Here is a 13,086-nt window from a genome sequence, read left to right on the forward strand (position 1 = left end):
TCTGACTGGGTTGGGGAGGTGTGTGCTCAGTGGGGGGCCTACACTGGGGACAGGACCCACACCCCAGGCTCCTACCTTTCCCCCGCCTGCCCCAACACGCCCTCCATGATGACCCACAGCGAGCTGGGTGTTTCCTGCCCACTGAAGACCGAGTGGTTTTTGAAGTCTTTCCTCAGACGTCCTTGCTTGCATTTTTCCTAGCTGATCCTCGTTTTTCTGTTTGCAGCCCATTTTTCTACATCTTAGAAAAAATAGACATGTCAGCTGTTTTTTTCACTTCTGGGCTTCTTTGAGACTTCATTAAAGTGCTGTTTATTCCATGTCTAAGTTCTTTTATGGGATGGGGTGGGGATACATAAAGTAATGGGCCCCGTTCCAAGTCCCAAGTCACTTCCTAGGTGGCTGCTATTTATTGTAACCGTTTTGGGGCTTGAAGCCTTCTGGGTGGGGAGGTGGTGGAGCTGGTGCCATCAGGCAGGGGGACTGGGATGAGAGAAAAGTTGGATCTTCTCCAGCTCTGTTCCATACAGTACAGCTCCACCACCCCTGCACAGCAGTAAACATCTACTCAGAACCTTCCAGAGTCAAGCATTTGTCAGGGCATAGGAATCCCATGATGTGAGGTCCAGCTTTTGAAAGGTGCTTTAGTTTCCTGGAAAATGGGTCCCCGTAAATATCATCAAAACTGTGTGACCAGTTGGTTTTGTATAAAAGACTGGGGAGAGGGCAGAATGACTAGATGATCCTTGAGGCCCCTTCTAACCCCAAGTCATTTTAATTTCTCTTATTTTGGCCTAAGCTAGAGAATTTCCATGCTGTGTATCATGAGAAGTTTAAAAAGAATGATTTCCCCATAATACAGGAATAACTTTTCCTTGAAAATATATAAAAAGATTTTTCCCCCTAATGTCTCCCTGAAGGGGGAAGATTTAGAAAGGAGAAAAAAAGGAAAATGTAGGCCACTTTTTGAGGTTTATTCCTCAAGATATGGACAAAGTAACTTTTATCAAATGAGGAAAATGGCAACAGATTTAGGGACTCTATCACTTTTCCCCCCTCTTAAAAATATTCTCTCTTATCTTGACTTTTTAAAAATACAAAATGATTTTTATTACCAAAATTGGCAGTATACGCATTCAGCAAACATTTATCAAGCACCTACGATGTTCTAGGCACTGTGCTAGGAGCCAGGGGTGCTAAAATAAGAAATGGCCCTGGCCCCTAAGGACCTAAAATCCTAAAGATATATGGCTTGAATTCATTTCTATTATTAGCTCATGCAATAACCTGGACTAGGTTTTTATTTCTCTCAGTGCCTCAGTTTCCCCCCTGCCCTGTCCCCTTTAAAATGTAGGTAATCATAGTCATAGAACAGAGTGACCAGAACTGCATCATAGAGTCTGGATTAGATTTGGAGGTGTTATCTCAGAAGTGGGACATGCAGGAGGGTTTGTAAAGCTATTTGGAAGACCAGGATGGCAGCGTTGGCGCTGGAGGTGGTAAGAAGGGTGGCATTCAGGATGCTGCACAGAATGCAGAGGGGTCGTTCTGAGAAGCTCACCTGGACCAGGTGAAAGGGACCGGGGCAGAGAGTCCAGGGCTCAATTGGACTTTGTGCTCAGAAGCTCAGGTGGGGTGACTCCATCTGGACACCGTCATGAATCCATTCACGTCCAGCTCAGCTGACACAACATCTTGATAGCCTGAGTTTGGTGCCTGGGGTGTTTTCTTGCTTTCTGACCCAGAAGCTGCTGGGATTCATTTGCTTGGCAGGGAGCTAGAGAACAGATCTTTATCTTAATTGCCTGTCCATTCCGTAATTCTTTGTGAAGGAGTGGATTTTCTTTCTTTAACAAAGTTGGTGTATGCCTATACGTTGTCACTCCGACTTTGATTTGGGGTTCCATCTGCCATCTTGAAACTAAATGATGGTCAACTACTTTTTAAAATTAGGTTGTATATTGTGAATCTTGATAGGATTATGAAATGTGGTTTATGTGTATAACAGAAATGTGATAGTAGCTTTAGTCAAATCTTTTATTAGCACACTTGATAAAGACCCATTCACATTTCTGACTGTCTTTTGTGAAGAAATTGGGCTGAGATAGCAACTGTTATGATTGCTACCATCGTCACTAATTACTAAGGACATAAAATACTCTGTGTGTGTGTGTGTGTGTGTGTGTGTGTATTTATGATCAATCTTATAAGAACTTTATGATATTTCTGGTATTATGACATTTTACAGATGAACTCAAGACACAGGGAAATTAAGTACAAAATTACACAGTTAGAATTGAGCTGGACCTGGAGCTTGGACCCCCATCTGATACCCAAGTTCTTTCCAGTCTCCTGTGTGTGTTCTCTTCATCACTGTACCAGGGTTTTAGGGCTCTGTAAAGGAGAATGCTGAGGAATGCGTTAGGTTTTTTTGATAAGATACATGCCACCTTTGCCCCCTGCCTCTCTCATAAGCACAGGCCTTTCATAATCTAATATGTGGTTAAATGGAGAAGCGCCAACTCATCACTGATCTCTGAGCTTTGGTGACTCGCAGAGAGGCTGCTTTATGTCCTAGGGACCAGCTGTAGCCCTTCGAGTGAAGGAAGGAGTTTGGGTGGGAAGACTTGCTGGAAGGTAGTAAGGTGGAATGGAAGGAATGTAGTTTCAGGAGCCAAGAAGACCAGCTCTGTCTCCTGTGGGTGTTTCCTCACTGACCATGGGTGGAGTGAGAATAATATCACCAACCTGATAGGACTGAATTAAATGAGATGTAGGATATGAAGCCTATGATATACGCAGGACATGCAACAACTGTTAGTTGCAAACATTGGAGGACTTAACTTCACATTTTCTTTCCAGAACTTTCCCATGCACACGTTTGTTGATGGACACATATGCACTGCTGTTTAAGATTTTGCACACAGTCTCTTTTGTGCTAGTGTAAGAAACCCTACACTTATCTTTTTAAAAAAATCTGTTATTTCTGCACAGTTTGCCATGGTTTCAATGCTCCCTTTGACTTTAGATCGTTAAGGGCCTCAAAGCCATTGGGTGTCAGCAGTGGTGAATTCAGCCAGGCTTGTGTCATGTCTCCTCCCTTGTTTGAGGGATGAGGGTGGCAGTTGGGTTTGGCTCTGGTCTCGCTTGCTCTTTTGTTGTGGGATGTCTCACTGTCTTCTCCTGAGGCCTTGGCCTTCCGAGAGGACAAAAGGCTTCTTCACCTTGGAGGCATGACTAGCACACAAGTGCCTTGAACTGTGCCCTTGCTGTGGAAGAGGGTGGGTCACTCACGCTCATAGTCCCCCAACTCCTGTGTTCTTTGTTCTCTTTTGGCAGAACCAGCTTCTTGCAAAAGGACTGCTCTTTGTGGAGGAGAAGATCAAGCTGTGTGAAGGCAAGTACAAGGCGGCCCTCATAGAACGGGGCCTCGGTGACTCAGCCTTTGATGTCCAGAGAGCTGAGATACTCTGTGCAAAAGGGGCGGGCTCCTTCTGAGTGACCTGCCCTGCCGTTTCTTCCCCACCCAGCTAGTATTTGCCTTGCTTGCAGTCAGCCACTCGTGGCAGTGCATGTCTTTTGAAAAATGTAGTGGGATTGGGGTGGTTTCCTTGGAGACCTCGTTAAGGGGAGATTTTCACGGCATGCATCCTGGTGGTCTCCTTTGAGACCACCAAAATCTTAAGGGATCAGCTATGCTGGGATCCTGCTCTGCCATTCCCTTTGGTCTGCCCCATGTGATTTCCTTTCGGCCTTTGTAGTGTTTCTTGGGGTCATGGAAGACAGGAGTCCTATCCATGTGAGGAACATTAGGCTAAGTAGACACCCACTTCATGGGATATGATTTGGTAGATGAAGAGAAATTTCCTGGTCTTATACAATTTGAGAGTCTAGCTGACAGGCTAGAAAGAAACTGGATGGAGATGGGAGATGGAACCAAGGGTGAGAATGGGCCCACCCCCTGACTCTACCCAGGGCCACTCCTGGATGCCACCAATGTGGGGCCTGATCTTAGATCACACCTACTTCTTGGGTGACTTCTGGCAAGTTACTAGTTTCTCTGAATCTCCATTTTTATCATTTTTAAAGTGAGAAAATGGAGTGAGGGGTGGGAGGGAGCACAAGGTACATAACTGGCATAACTCCATGCCTGGCACACAGTAGGTGTGCATGCTGGCTTCTGCTTTTTTCCTGCTCCAGCCTAATGTCCTCTGTCTGTAGGTCACACCTACTTACGGGCCCAGACTCAGCAGGCATCATGTCATCCCTTTTTTCCTTCTTATTTCCTGGGAAAGAGACTAGTGTCCAGTGAAGTGACTCCTAGGAAGACAAAGTAGGAAAAAATGAGAAGCCGGTACTGGAAAGTTCCAGTGCCTGGCACACAGTAGATGCTCACCAAGCCTCTGGAAGAACAGAGGTAGAAGTCAACCTCTGCATCTTTGAGATGTGGCCTTTTCCCCCTTGAATGCATCTATGCTGTGATTTTTATTTTCTCAACCCTATAAATACCCACTAACCAAAGGCCTTTTTAAAAAAAAAATACATAATATAAAATGTACCCTCTTAACCATTTTACAGTTCAGTAGTGTTAACTATATTCATATTGTTGTATAACAGATCTCCAGAACTTTCTTATCTTACAAAACTAAAGCTCCATACCCATCAAACAGCAACTTCCCATTCCCTTCCACCCCTGACAACCACCATTCTACTTTTCGTTTCCATGATTTTGACTATTCTAGCTGTCTTATAAAAGTGGAGTCACATAGTATTTGTCCTGCTGTGTTTGGCTTATTTACTCAGCATGTCCTTTGGTTTTATCCATGTTGCAGCATGTGACAGGTTTTCCTTCTTTTTTAAGGTTGAATAATATTCCATTGTATGTGTATACCACATTTACTTTACCCATTCATTTGTCAATGGAAGCGCCTTATTTTTAAGTGACTTGCTTTGACTGGGAACTTTGTGGTTCTTTTGTATTTTGGAGTCAGGCAAGTGCACAAGTGTGGTCGTGTGCTGCCTAGCAAGGTGAGGGAAGGGAAACATTGTCTGGCCACACTACTTACATGCTAGTCGTCTGGGGAATTACTGCAGGTACCTGAAAATGTGAAAAACCAGCTCTATGAAAAAGGTATTGAGCAAGACCAGAGATTCGAGTGCCCTGAAAAGGGGAAGTTGACTGTCTGCCACCTCAACATTGATACATTCAGAGTTAAAACTCAGAAATGGAGCTAGCCGGAATGAACGAAGATCATTCAGAGTTCTGTGCCTCTGCCACAAGGCATGGCTGGGGAGCACCAGGCCAGGGTATTCCCTCTGGGTTTCTGCTAGTCTCACATTCTGGGGTCCAGGTCCTTTCTGCACAGTGAATGGGCATGTGGGGAACCTTTAAGGGACTTTCCCATCTTCAACCAGAATATCTCTGCTTTTTTACTTGATGTATTAGAACTTCAAGAAAGATTTTGTTTGGGTAAAAGGATTCTCTTGCTGTAAAATAAAGTTTGGAAACAACTAATATGATCCATCTAGTCACTGAATAAACTTTATTTTATTGACATATTTATTTATGTATTTACACATTTGTTTATATATTTGCTGCAGAAAGGACAGGTAGCTGCTCATATCCATTTGTTGCTCTCTTGTGGGCAAGAGACGCCGTGCTACTTTCAATAGTCTTTTCTAGATGTTTAGTGACCTTGACTTTTAGGAAGTTTCTTATACCTACTACCTATACACTTCTGGTGATCTAAACTCCGATGGTACATTAGAGGGCAGATTTTATAGAACAGTCATCTAGAACCTTCCATCCAAATACCTTCTCTTTGCAGGGAGCTAAGTCCTTGGCTTGTGGGCTGTTTCTAGAAGTGAAGTCACCTGTTTCCTTTAACTCTTTCTTCCCCAGGGCTACCCTGTTTTGTTAGCCTGTACCTGTCTGATGTTCTTCTCTGAACACTTTCCAAAACCTCCGTTGCTCTCAGGTTTGAAGCCAGCAATTAGACCCAAGTGCCCAGAGGCATCTTACTGCTGCTGGGTCGAAGGATTCCCTCATGTGCCAATGAGCCTTCATCTTGGCATTGAAGGGGTGTGTAGACACCAGCTCTGGCCTTTAGGATTCTTTCTCCTTCTCCTTCAGGTTGGGAGGGCTCTGCTTGTCTTTGTTGTGGAAGGCTTAGGATAAGGGCCATGAACAAAGGAGGTGGAGTAGCCTTTTCCTTTTTGGGGTGTATTATCCAGGTGTTGGGGTTCACCTTGGTTTTAGGAACAAGGTGTCTAACATTCTGGATGGCCCTTTGACTTCCATGTCTCCTTCCTGCAGTGAACTAACATAGCCTACATTTAAAAGACGATGGTGATTGATTGATTCAATCAAACACCTATCAATTATCTATTATATGCCAGGTACTTTGCTAGGGAGCCATCATAGGATTTTAGGCCCTTGTGCAACTTACAGACTGGTATTGGAGACAGATATTAATCAACTCGTGACCACATATAAAACTGTAACCATGACTAGTACTATAAATAAAGTCCACAGTAGGGGGATTTGAGCAATGTGGGAAGGTTTTCTTGTAGAAGTGAAGTTTGAGCTGAAACTAGAAGGATAAACAGAAGTAGGCTAAGTAAAGAGGGGAGGGAAAGAGCATTGTAGGCAGAGGGAATAGCACATGCAAAGGCCCTGTGGCATGAGGGAGCATAGTGACTGCGAAAGGCTGAAATAAAATCCACATAGTTAGAGCCCAAAGGCAGAGGATAATACAGAAGGCAATGGAGACACAAAAGAAGGAGACAGATTCTACTGGGCTGTGCAAGCCGTGTTATGGAGGTTTTCTTTATCCTAAGGGCAAAGGAAAATGTTTACATTGTTAAGTCCTGCTCTATACTGTCCTGTATTTGGGTTAAATGCTACCTCCTTCCACTCACCAATGCTAGCATCTGTAAAAACTTATATGCTTGGTATTAGCTATTCATTTAGTCAAAGATTTTTAAAAATCGGATTTTTCAGTGTGTCTGGCACTGTGCTAAGCACTAGAAATATAATGGTGAGAAGGACAGACAGGGCCCATGTACTCACCCTCGTTCTAGGGAGGAGACAAGTAACTAAATGATTCCAACAAAGTGTGCGTAGTGCTTTGGGAGGCAAAGTAGAGGGTGCCATGGATTTGCATTTTCCCCAGTGTATTTCACCCTGACCTTTCAACATCTGCAATATTTGGAACTGCTTGCTGCCAGTCATGCCCTTGTTCTGTTCTCTCTCCCCAGCCACTGCTTTGATTGTCCATTAAATTAATAGACCGAAGGTGCCAAATGATCTTTCAAGATTTGTTCAGTGGAACTGGTAGAGTTTTGCCAAACACGTTTAATCTTGGCTGACCCAGTTTCTCTGCCTGGGATGAGCAAAGACAGTGCCTGACAGCTCTGTTATCTAGGTCATTAGACAGCAGCTGCCGGGCAGCCTGCTCTCTGCCAGTGCCCACCTTTCCTGCAGGTGCACAGCCTTCTGGTGGCATTGGGTGACCCATGTACTCTAGCCTGGGGGTAGCACTTGGCCATAGCTCAGACTTTCTGATCCTATGGGTGAGTAGGCAGAGTATCAGGAGGTGAGTCCTTTGTTTTGCAGGTGACCTCTTTAGAGACTGCTGCCCTCCCAGACTATAAAGCAGTGGGTGGAGGTGACAGTTTTCAGGTCCTCTTTTTACCTCTCTTAACTGACATCTTAAAATCAGAATAAAGCCATTGTCTTAGTGATTAAGAAAACAAAACAATATGTAACTGTGCATGTGATCTTCCCTGATTAAGTTGGTTAAGAGCATGGGTTCTGGAATCCCAGCTCTGACTTTTAGCTGTGTGATTTTTGGCCAGTTACTTGGCCTCTTTGAGCCTATAAAACGGGGATAATGGAGTCTATTCATGAGGTATCTTATAGATATTTATAAAGTAGTTAAGCACAGTGCCTGATAATGTTGTAACCATTTGCATGATGATAACAATTAGTATGTGATTTCAAGATTTCAGTTCCCTTTTCCGGATTAGGGGATAGAAAGGCATATTTGCATATTTTCATTTAAATCTTTCTACCAAATCCCACATTTACTGTGGTAACATCTTGCAGATCAAACATAGGTACTGAGCTCTCTTCCCTCCCCTCACCCCAAGTGCAGTTCCTCACATTTAGAGTCTTACTAGTGAAGTATGAGTTTAGATTGATACGTGCATCCTGGTGAGACTGGGTATATTACTGCCCTGAGAATTTCTGGTGGTCTTAGCCAGGGATACAGACCCTGTAGCTCCATGCCTCTACTGTCTGGGCTCTAACAGCTCCTGGCTGCAAGTTTTCTAGCATGTGCAACTTTACATTTTACATGGAACTGTCTTCTGGCCTGTCCTACAAGTAATGACAAGTTCTTTTCTTTCTTTCTCCCCTCCCACCTTCTCGCCCTTGTTTAGGTGAAAATCGCATTGAGGTTCTGGCTGAAGTCTGGGACCACTTCTTCACTGAGACTCTCCCCACTCTCCAGGCAATATTTTATCCAGTTCAGGTCAGTCTCCTTGGGGAATGACCTCCTGCCGGCCTCAGCAATCTGTGTTCTTTCTTGGCCTTTGCAACCTGGGACCTCCTGTTGCATAAGAGAGAATCTGCAGATTGGGAGCCTGAGATGGTTAAAGACCTTGGCAATCTTCTGAGGGCTCTCTGGTTCTATATTTAGTACTTAACTTCAGGCAAAGAGTGCCTGCCTAACTAGCAATTTGTAGCTCTCATTACCCTCTTAGTTTTGAGTATGTCTTTATATTCTTGAAGTGGTTTGTTTTTTATTAGTTTTCAGAAGTAGAGAAGAGGAAAGAGGGACACTTTTTTTCTTTTCTTTCTCTCTCCCCCTGCCTCTCTCCTCTTTCCCTTCCTTTTTCTTTTTCTTTTCACTGAAGCACAATTTTTAAGCAAGTTTGCTTTTGCCCTCAAATTGTGGAAAAGGAATAATGTCCCTTGCCCTTTGTAAGGGATTCCTGAAGATGAGAAGGAACGGGATATAGCAATAGACTTGGGATCAAGAGTGTGGGTTTGGGCAAGGTCATTCAATGTCTCTGAGTGTAGCTCCATTTCATCTGCAAAATGAGGAATTTAGGAGTAAAAGATGAGCGACATCTCCTTCATATTCTTACTGTGTGACTTCTCATCCTGTCACTTGTGTTGATTTCCTCCCCCCGACCTTTCTGCAGAGGCTAAGCCCATGCTGACCACTGCCAGGTCAGATTGGCCACCTCTTAAGGAGGGCTGACCAGTATATTGCCTCCACAGTCCACGTCTCTCTTGCACGCTTAGCCTGCAGGGTGCTCACTATTCTACTCCTCCCGCTGGGGTTAAGGCTTCCTAGATAATCGGACTTTGTTGAAGTGCAGGTGTAGTGTGCAAAATAAGAACACAGCCATTAGCAATGGTTGGAATTACCTTATTCCGGAGGTGAGCTCATGTGGATGGTTTGGTCTGAATGGTGTTTTAAAAGAATTTGGAGTTGCTTAAAACAGATGTCATATATCTAAAACCTGGGCGCTTATGCTTGCAGATTCTATTTCTCATTTCAGGCCTGCCCTAACATTTCCAGGAAGACAGTGCAGATAGAAGTCTCTGGCCTGTTGTCCACTCCTCTTTATTATCCCATCCTCAGTCCCATTCTGTGTTTATGTGGACAAGTCAGCCCCTGTGCCCAAAACTTCCTACTTTTCTGCAGCAGCCACCCACTGGCCAGCAGTGGGTCTGCTCCTAGGAAGGCAGACCTGGGGATAGGGTTGCCAGATTTAGCAAATAAAAAAACAGGGTGCCATATTTGAGTTTCATGTAATGCTTCTTTTTTTTTTTTTTTTTTTTTTTTTATAAGAGAAGCAGGACAGTGCCAGCCTTAGATCCCCACTCCCTATTCTAGAACCATTCTGGGCACCTGCACTCTGAATTCCCTGTCCAAAATGGCCCTAAGAGAGACCCAGGTCTACATACCTGCTCCAGTACAGTTGCCAGATAAACACAGGATGCCCAGTTACATATGAATAGTCTTCGAGTATAAATAAGTCCCAGATACTGCATATTTTGCCTTTTTTCCCCCTCTGGCCTTAAACAAGAATAGAAAAGCCATTTCTAGATTAGCATGAATTCCTTCTCTGATTCGTTGTAGGCTGAAGAGATGACTTGGCCTGGTAATGAGTCAGTACCCTGGTTAATGGCCTCATATGATCCTCTAAGAAAGCAATGATTAACTTGTTTATATGGCAGGTTGGTATAAACTGGGTACCCCATACCTCCTGTGACAGTATTTTTTGCCAGCATCAGAGGCCAGGGTTTGCATACAGAAAAGGCCTTTGTGCCTTTGGGGATCAGTGAGGGGTTCTTAAAATAAAGCCCCATGCTGTGGGGAGATTAATGACATGAGATATTGGAGCCAGTTCTATATAAATGGTAGTACCTCATAGCTGTCCTGGACCCAGTTCAGCTTGCCTTTAAACATAGGAGTTGCCCTGTACCGGTTCAGTGTGCCCTTGTGGTCACTTATAAGTTCAGGCCTTTCTCCTGAACATATAATGTTTAACTTTGGGCTTGGAAGCCCCAAAGGCAAAATCTCTCATCTTCCCCGGGCAGATAACTACTCATGCCTAGCCTGTACCCAAGTGACTCTAGGTATTTCATGTAAAGAGGTGATGTCATGCAGTACCAAGAGCCCTGGACTGGATGGAATAATGGGGCCTGGAGCTCATTCCCTTGTGTGCCTCAGTGTCCCTGTCCATCAGTCCATCAGACAGGGGTAACACCAACTGCCCAACTTTTCAGAGATATTGAAAGAATGAAACCAAGTAAAAGTACCTTATCATTAAAATAACTTATTTAAAGCATCCAGCATGATGTTAGCTCCGCCCATAATTTTTTTTTTTTTTTCAATGCTACAGAAAGAAAACCATTTGGAGAAATAGATAGGAAACTGTTGAAAGGTGGTTATGGTGATCTCGTGACATCAGATTACAGTGTACTATGTTATGTGTGTTCGTAATGTGTGAATGTATTATTCCTGTAACAAGGAAGAAATGATAAAGCTACATGAAAAAGTGCTCTGGAAGGGAGCAAACATGTTTGAGTCAACAGTGGTGTTTATTGAACACATACTGCATGGCAGGCTCTGTGGCCCGTTAGTGGACAGATTATTCGTCAGCAGGATTTCCCACAGCAACACTGCATGGGTGATGTCAGCTAGTGTCCAAAACGGCAGGTCTGTGCAATGTTTTGTGACAGCATTTGGTTTCCCAGGAAGGTGGCTGGGGAAGTGGTATGTTGTCCTTCCCAGATCCCAGTGAAATGCTTTTCAGTGCTAAGGAATTTGTTTAAATCCCAGAATGATTTCATCTTGGGGCCTTTGTCATGTGGGTTGGTCAGTGGCCAGGTAAGCAGGGCAGTGTGTGAGAATCACCTGAAGGGCTTGTTAATATCCAAATTCCTGCTTCCCACCCCCAGAGTTTCTGATCCGTTAGATTTGGAATGGAGCCTGAAAATTTTGCCGTTCTGACAGTTTCTTATGTGATGCTGATACTGCTGATCCAGTCTATTAGGTTTTCTCTAGAGAAATAGAACCAATAGGAGATTATATATACATAAAACGTGTATTTGTATGTGTGCATAAATATACATGTACATGCATATGTATGAGTATATATATACACACACACACATAAAAGGAGATTTATTATGAGTAATTGGTTCATGTAATTACAGAGGCTGAAAAGTCCCACAGTGTGCCATCTGCAAGCTGGAGACCCTGGAAAGCCAGGGTGTAGGTCAGTGTGCATCAGAAGCCCTGAGGACCAGGACCACCAATGATATAAGTCCCAGACCAAGGGCAGGGAAAGACCAGTGTTGCAGCTCCAGCAATCAGGCAGAGAGAGCGAATTCTTTCTTCTTCCACCTTTTTGTTCCATCTGGGCCATCAACATATTAGATGTTGCCCACTCCTGTTGGGGAGGGCCGTCTGCTTTACTCAGTCCACCAACTCAAATGCTAATCTCATGCAGAAACACCCTCACAGACACACTAAGAAGTAATGTTTAATCTGGGCACCCTATAGCCAGTCAAGTTTCTGCATAAATAAACCAACACATCAGGACACCCTCCTTTGAGAACCGCTGAGTTAGGGGTTCGTGCCATTGGTAGTAACGTTCCCTGAGATGTCTGTTAGTCCAGCTGGATTCTTCTCCCAACTCCCCGTGGTTATAAGTGGCTGTGTAAGACCTGCTTCCTCATTGGACAGATGTGTTTTTGAGTGACTCTGTTCAGGGGGTGGAACTTTCCTTCATTCTTCTAACTTGGCAAAGGGAAAGGAACTTTCCTTCATTTTTCTACCTTGGTAAAGTGAAATGAAGCAAGGCCACAACAAATGATGAGACAGGCCATCAATGCTGGGTGCTGGGATGGGGTATGAAATAAAACCTGGAAAAATCGGGGGACTACTGCCATTGGGGGGGGTTCAGCTGAGCCCATATGGCATGAGTGGTGGTTGCGTGTGAAGAGTTAATGGGTGGCGTGTAGGGTGGGAGAATGCGGAGATGGCAAAACCACTTTTAGCCTCATTCCTATAAAACCCTAAGGAGTTATAGTAAATACAGACCTTCTTAGACTTGGTAGACTTGGGGGATCTGAAGCTATGTCCTGTTTGGGAGGGTACCCTAATTATATCTTTGGCTCTACCAAGGGCAACCATTTTTTGGTATGTGCTGTATATATATGTGCAAAGGAGAGTCTGAAATGAGCCTCCTTTCTATTTCTGTCTTGGAAAACTTCAGGAGCTCTAAAATCAAATAGTTTGGATTTGAAACCCATCTCTACCTTGAATAAATTGCTGTGATTCTCTGAGCTTTAGTGTTTTTCCTCTGTGAAGTAGGTTTTATAATACTGCCTATCTCAAAGGGTGGTTGTAGGGATTACATGTGTTATTTACATCGAACGTATTTAGAATCATGCTCGGTACATAGAGTTTAATAAATGTCAGCTTTTGTGGTTATTAGTTATTGTCATCCTCTGCCGTCCACTTCATTCTCACAGTTAAATAAGTCTCTTTCCTT

The 13,086-nt window shown here is 43.9% G+C and overlaps 1 protein-coding gene across 1 annotated transcript in view; it reads left to right on the forward strand.

The window, feature by feature from the left end:
* LOC134375613 (proline-rich protein 5-like) overlaps nucleotides 1-13,086 on the forward strand; it is a 51,747-nt gene that overhangs the window by 22,095 nt on the left and 16,566 nt on the right. The window contains exons 4-5 of the mRNA XM_063094223.1: nucleotides 3,340-3,397; nucleotides 8,446-8,537. Of these exons, the coding sequence (XP_062950293.1) occupies nucleotides 3,340-3,397; nucleotides 8,446-8,537 (150 nt within the window). The remainder of the gene's footprint in view (nucleotides 1-3,339; nucleotides 3,398-8,445; nucleotides 8,538-13,086) is intronic.

Source organism: Cynocephalus volans, chromosome 4 (genome assembly GCF_027409185.1).
Source record: "Cynocephalus volans isolate mCynVol1 chromosome 4, mCynVol1.pri, whole genome shotgun sequence".
Lineage (NCBI taxonomy): Eukaryota > Metazoa > Chordata > Mammalia > Dermoptera > Cynocephalidae > Cynocephalus > Cynocephalus volans.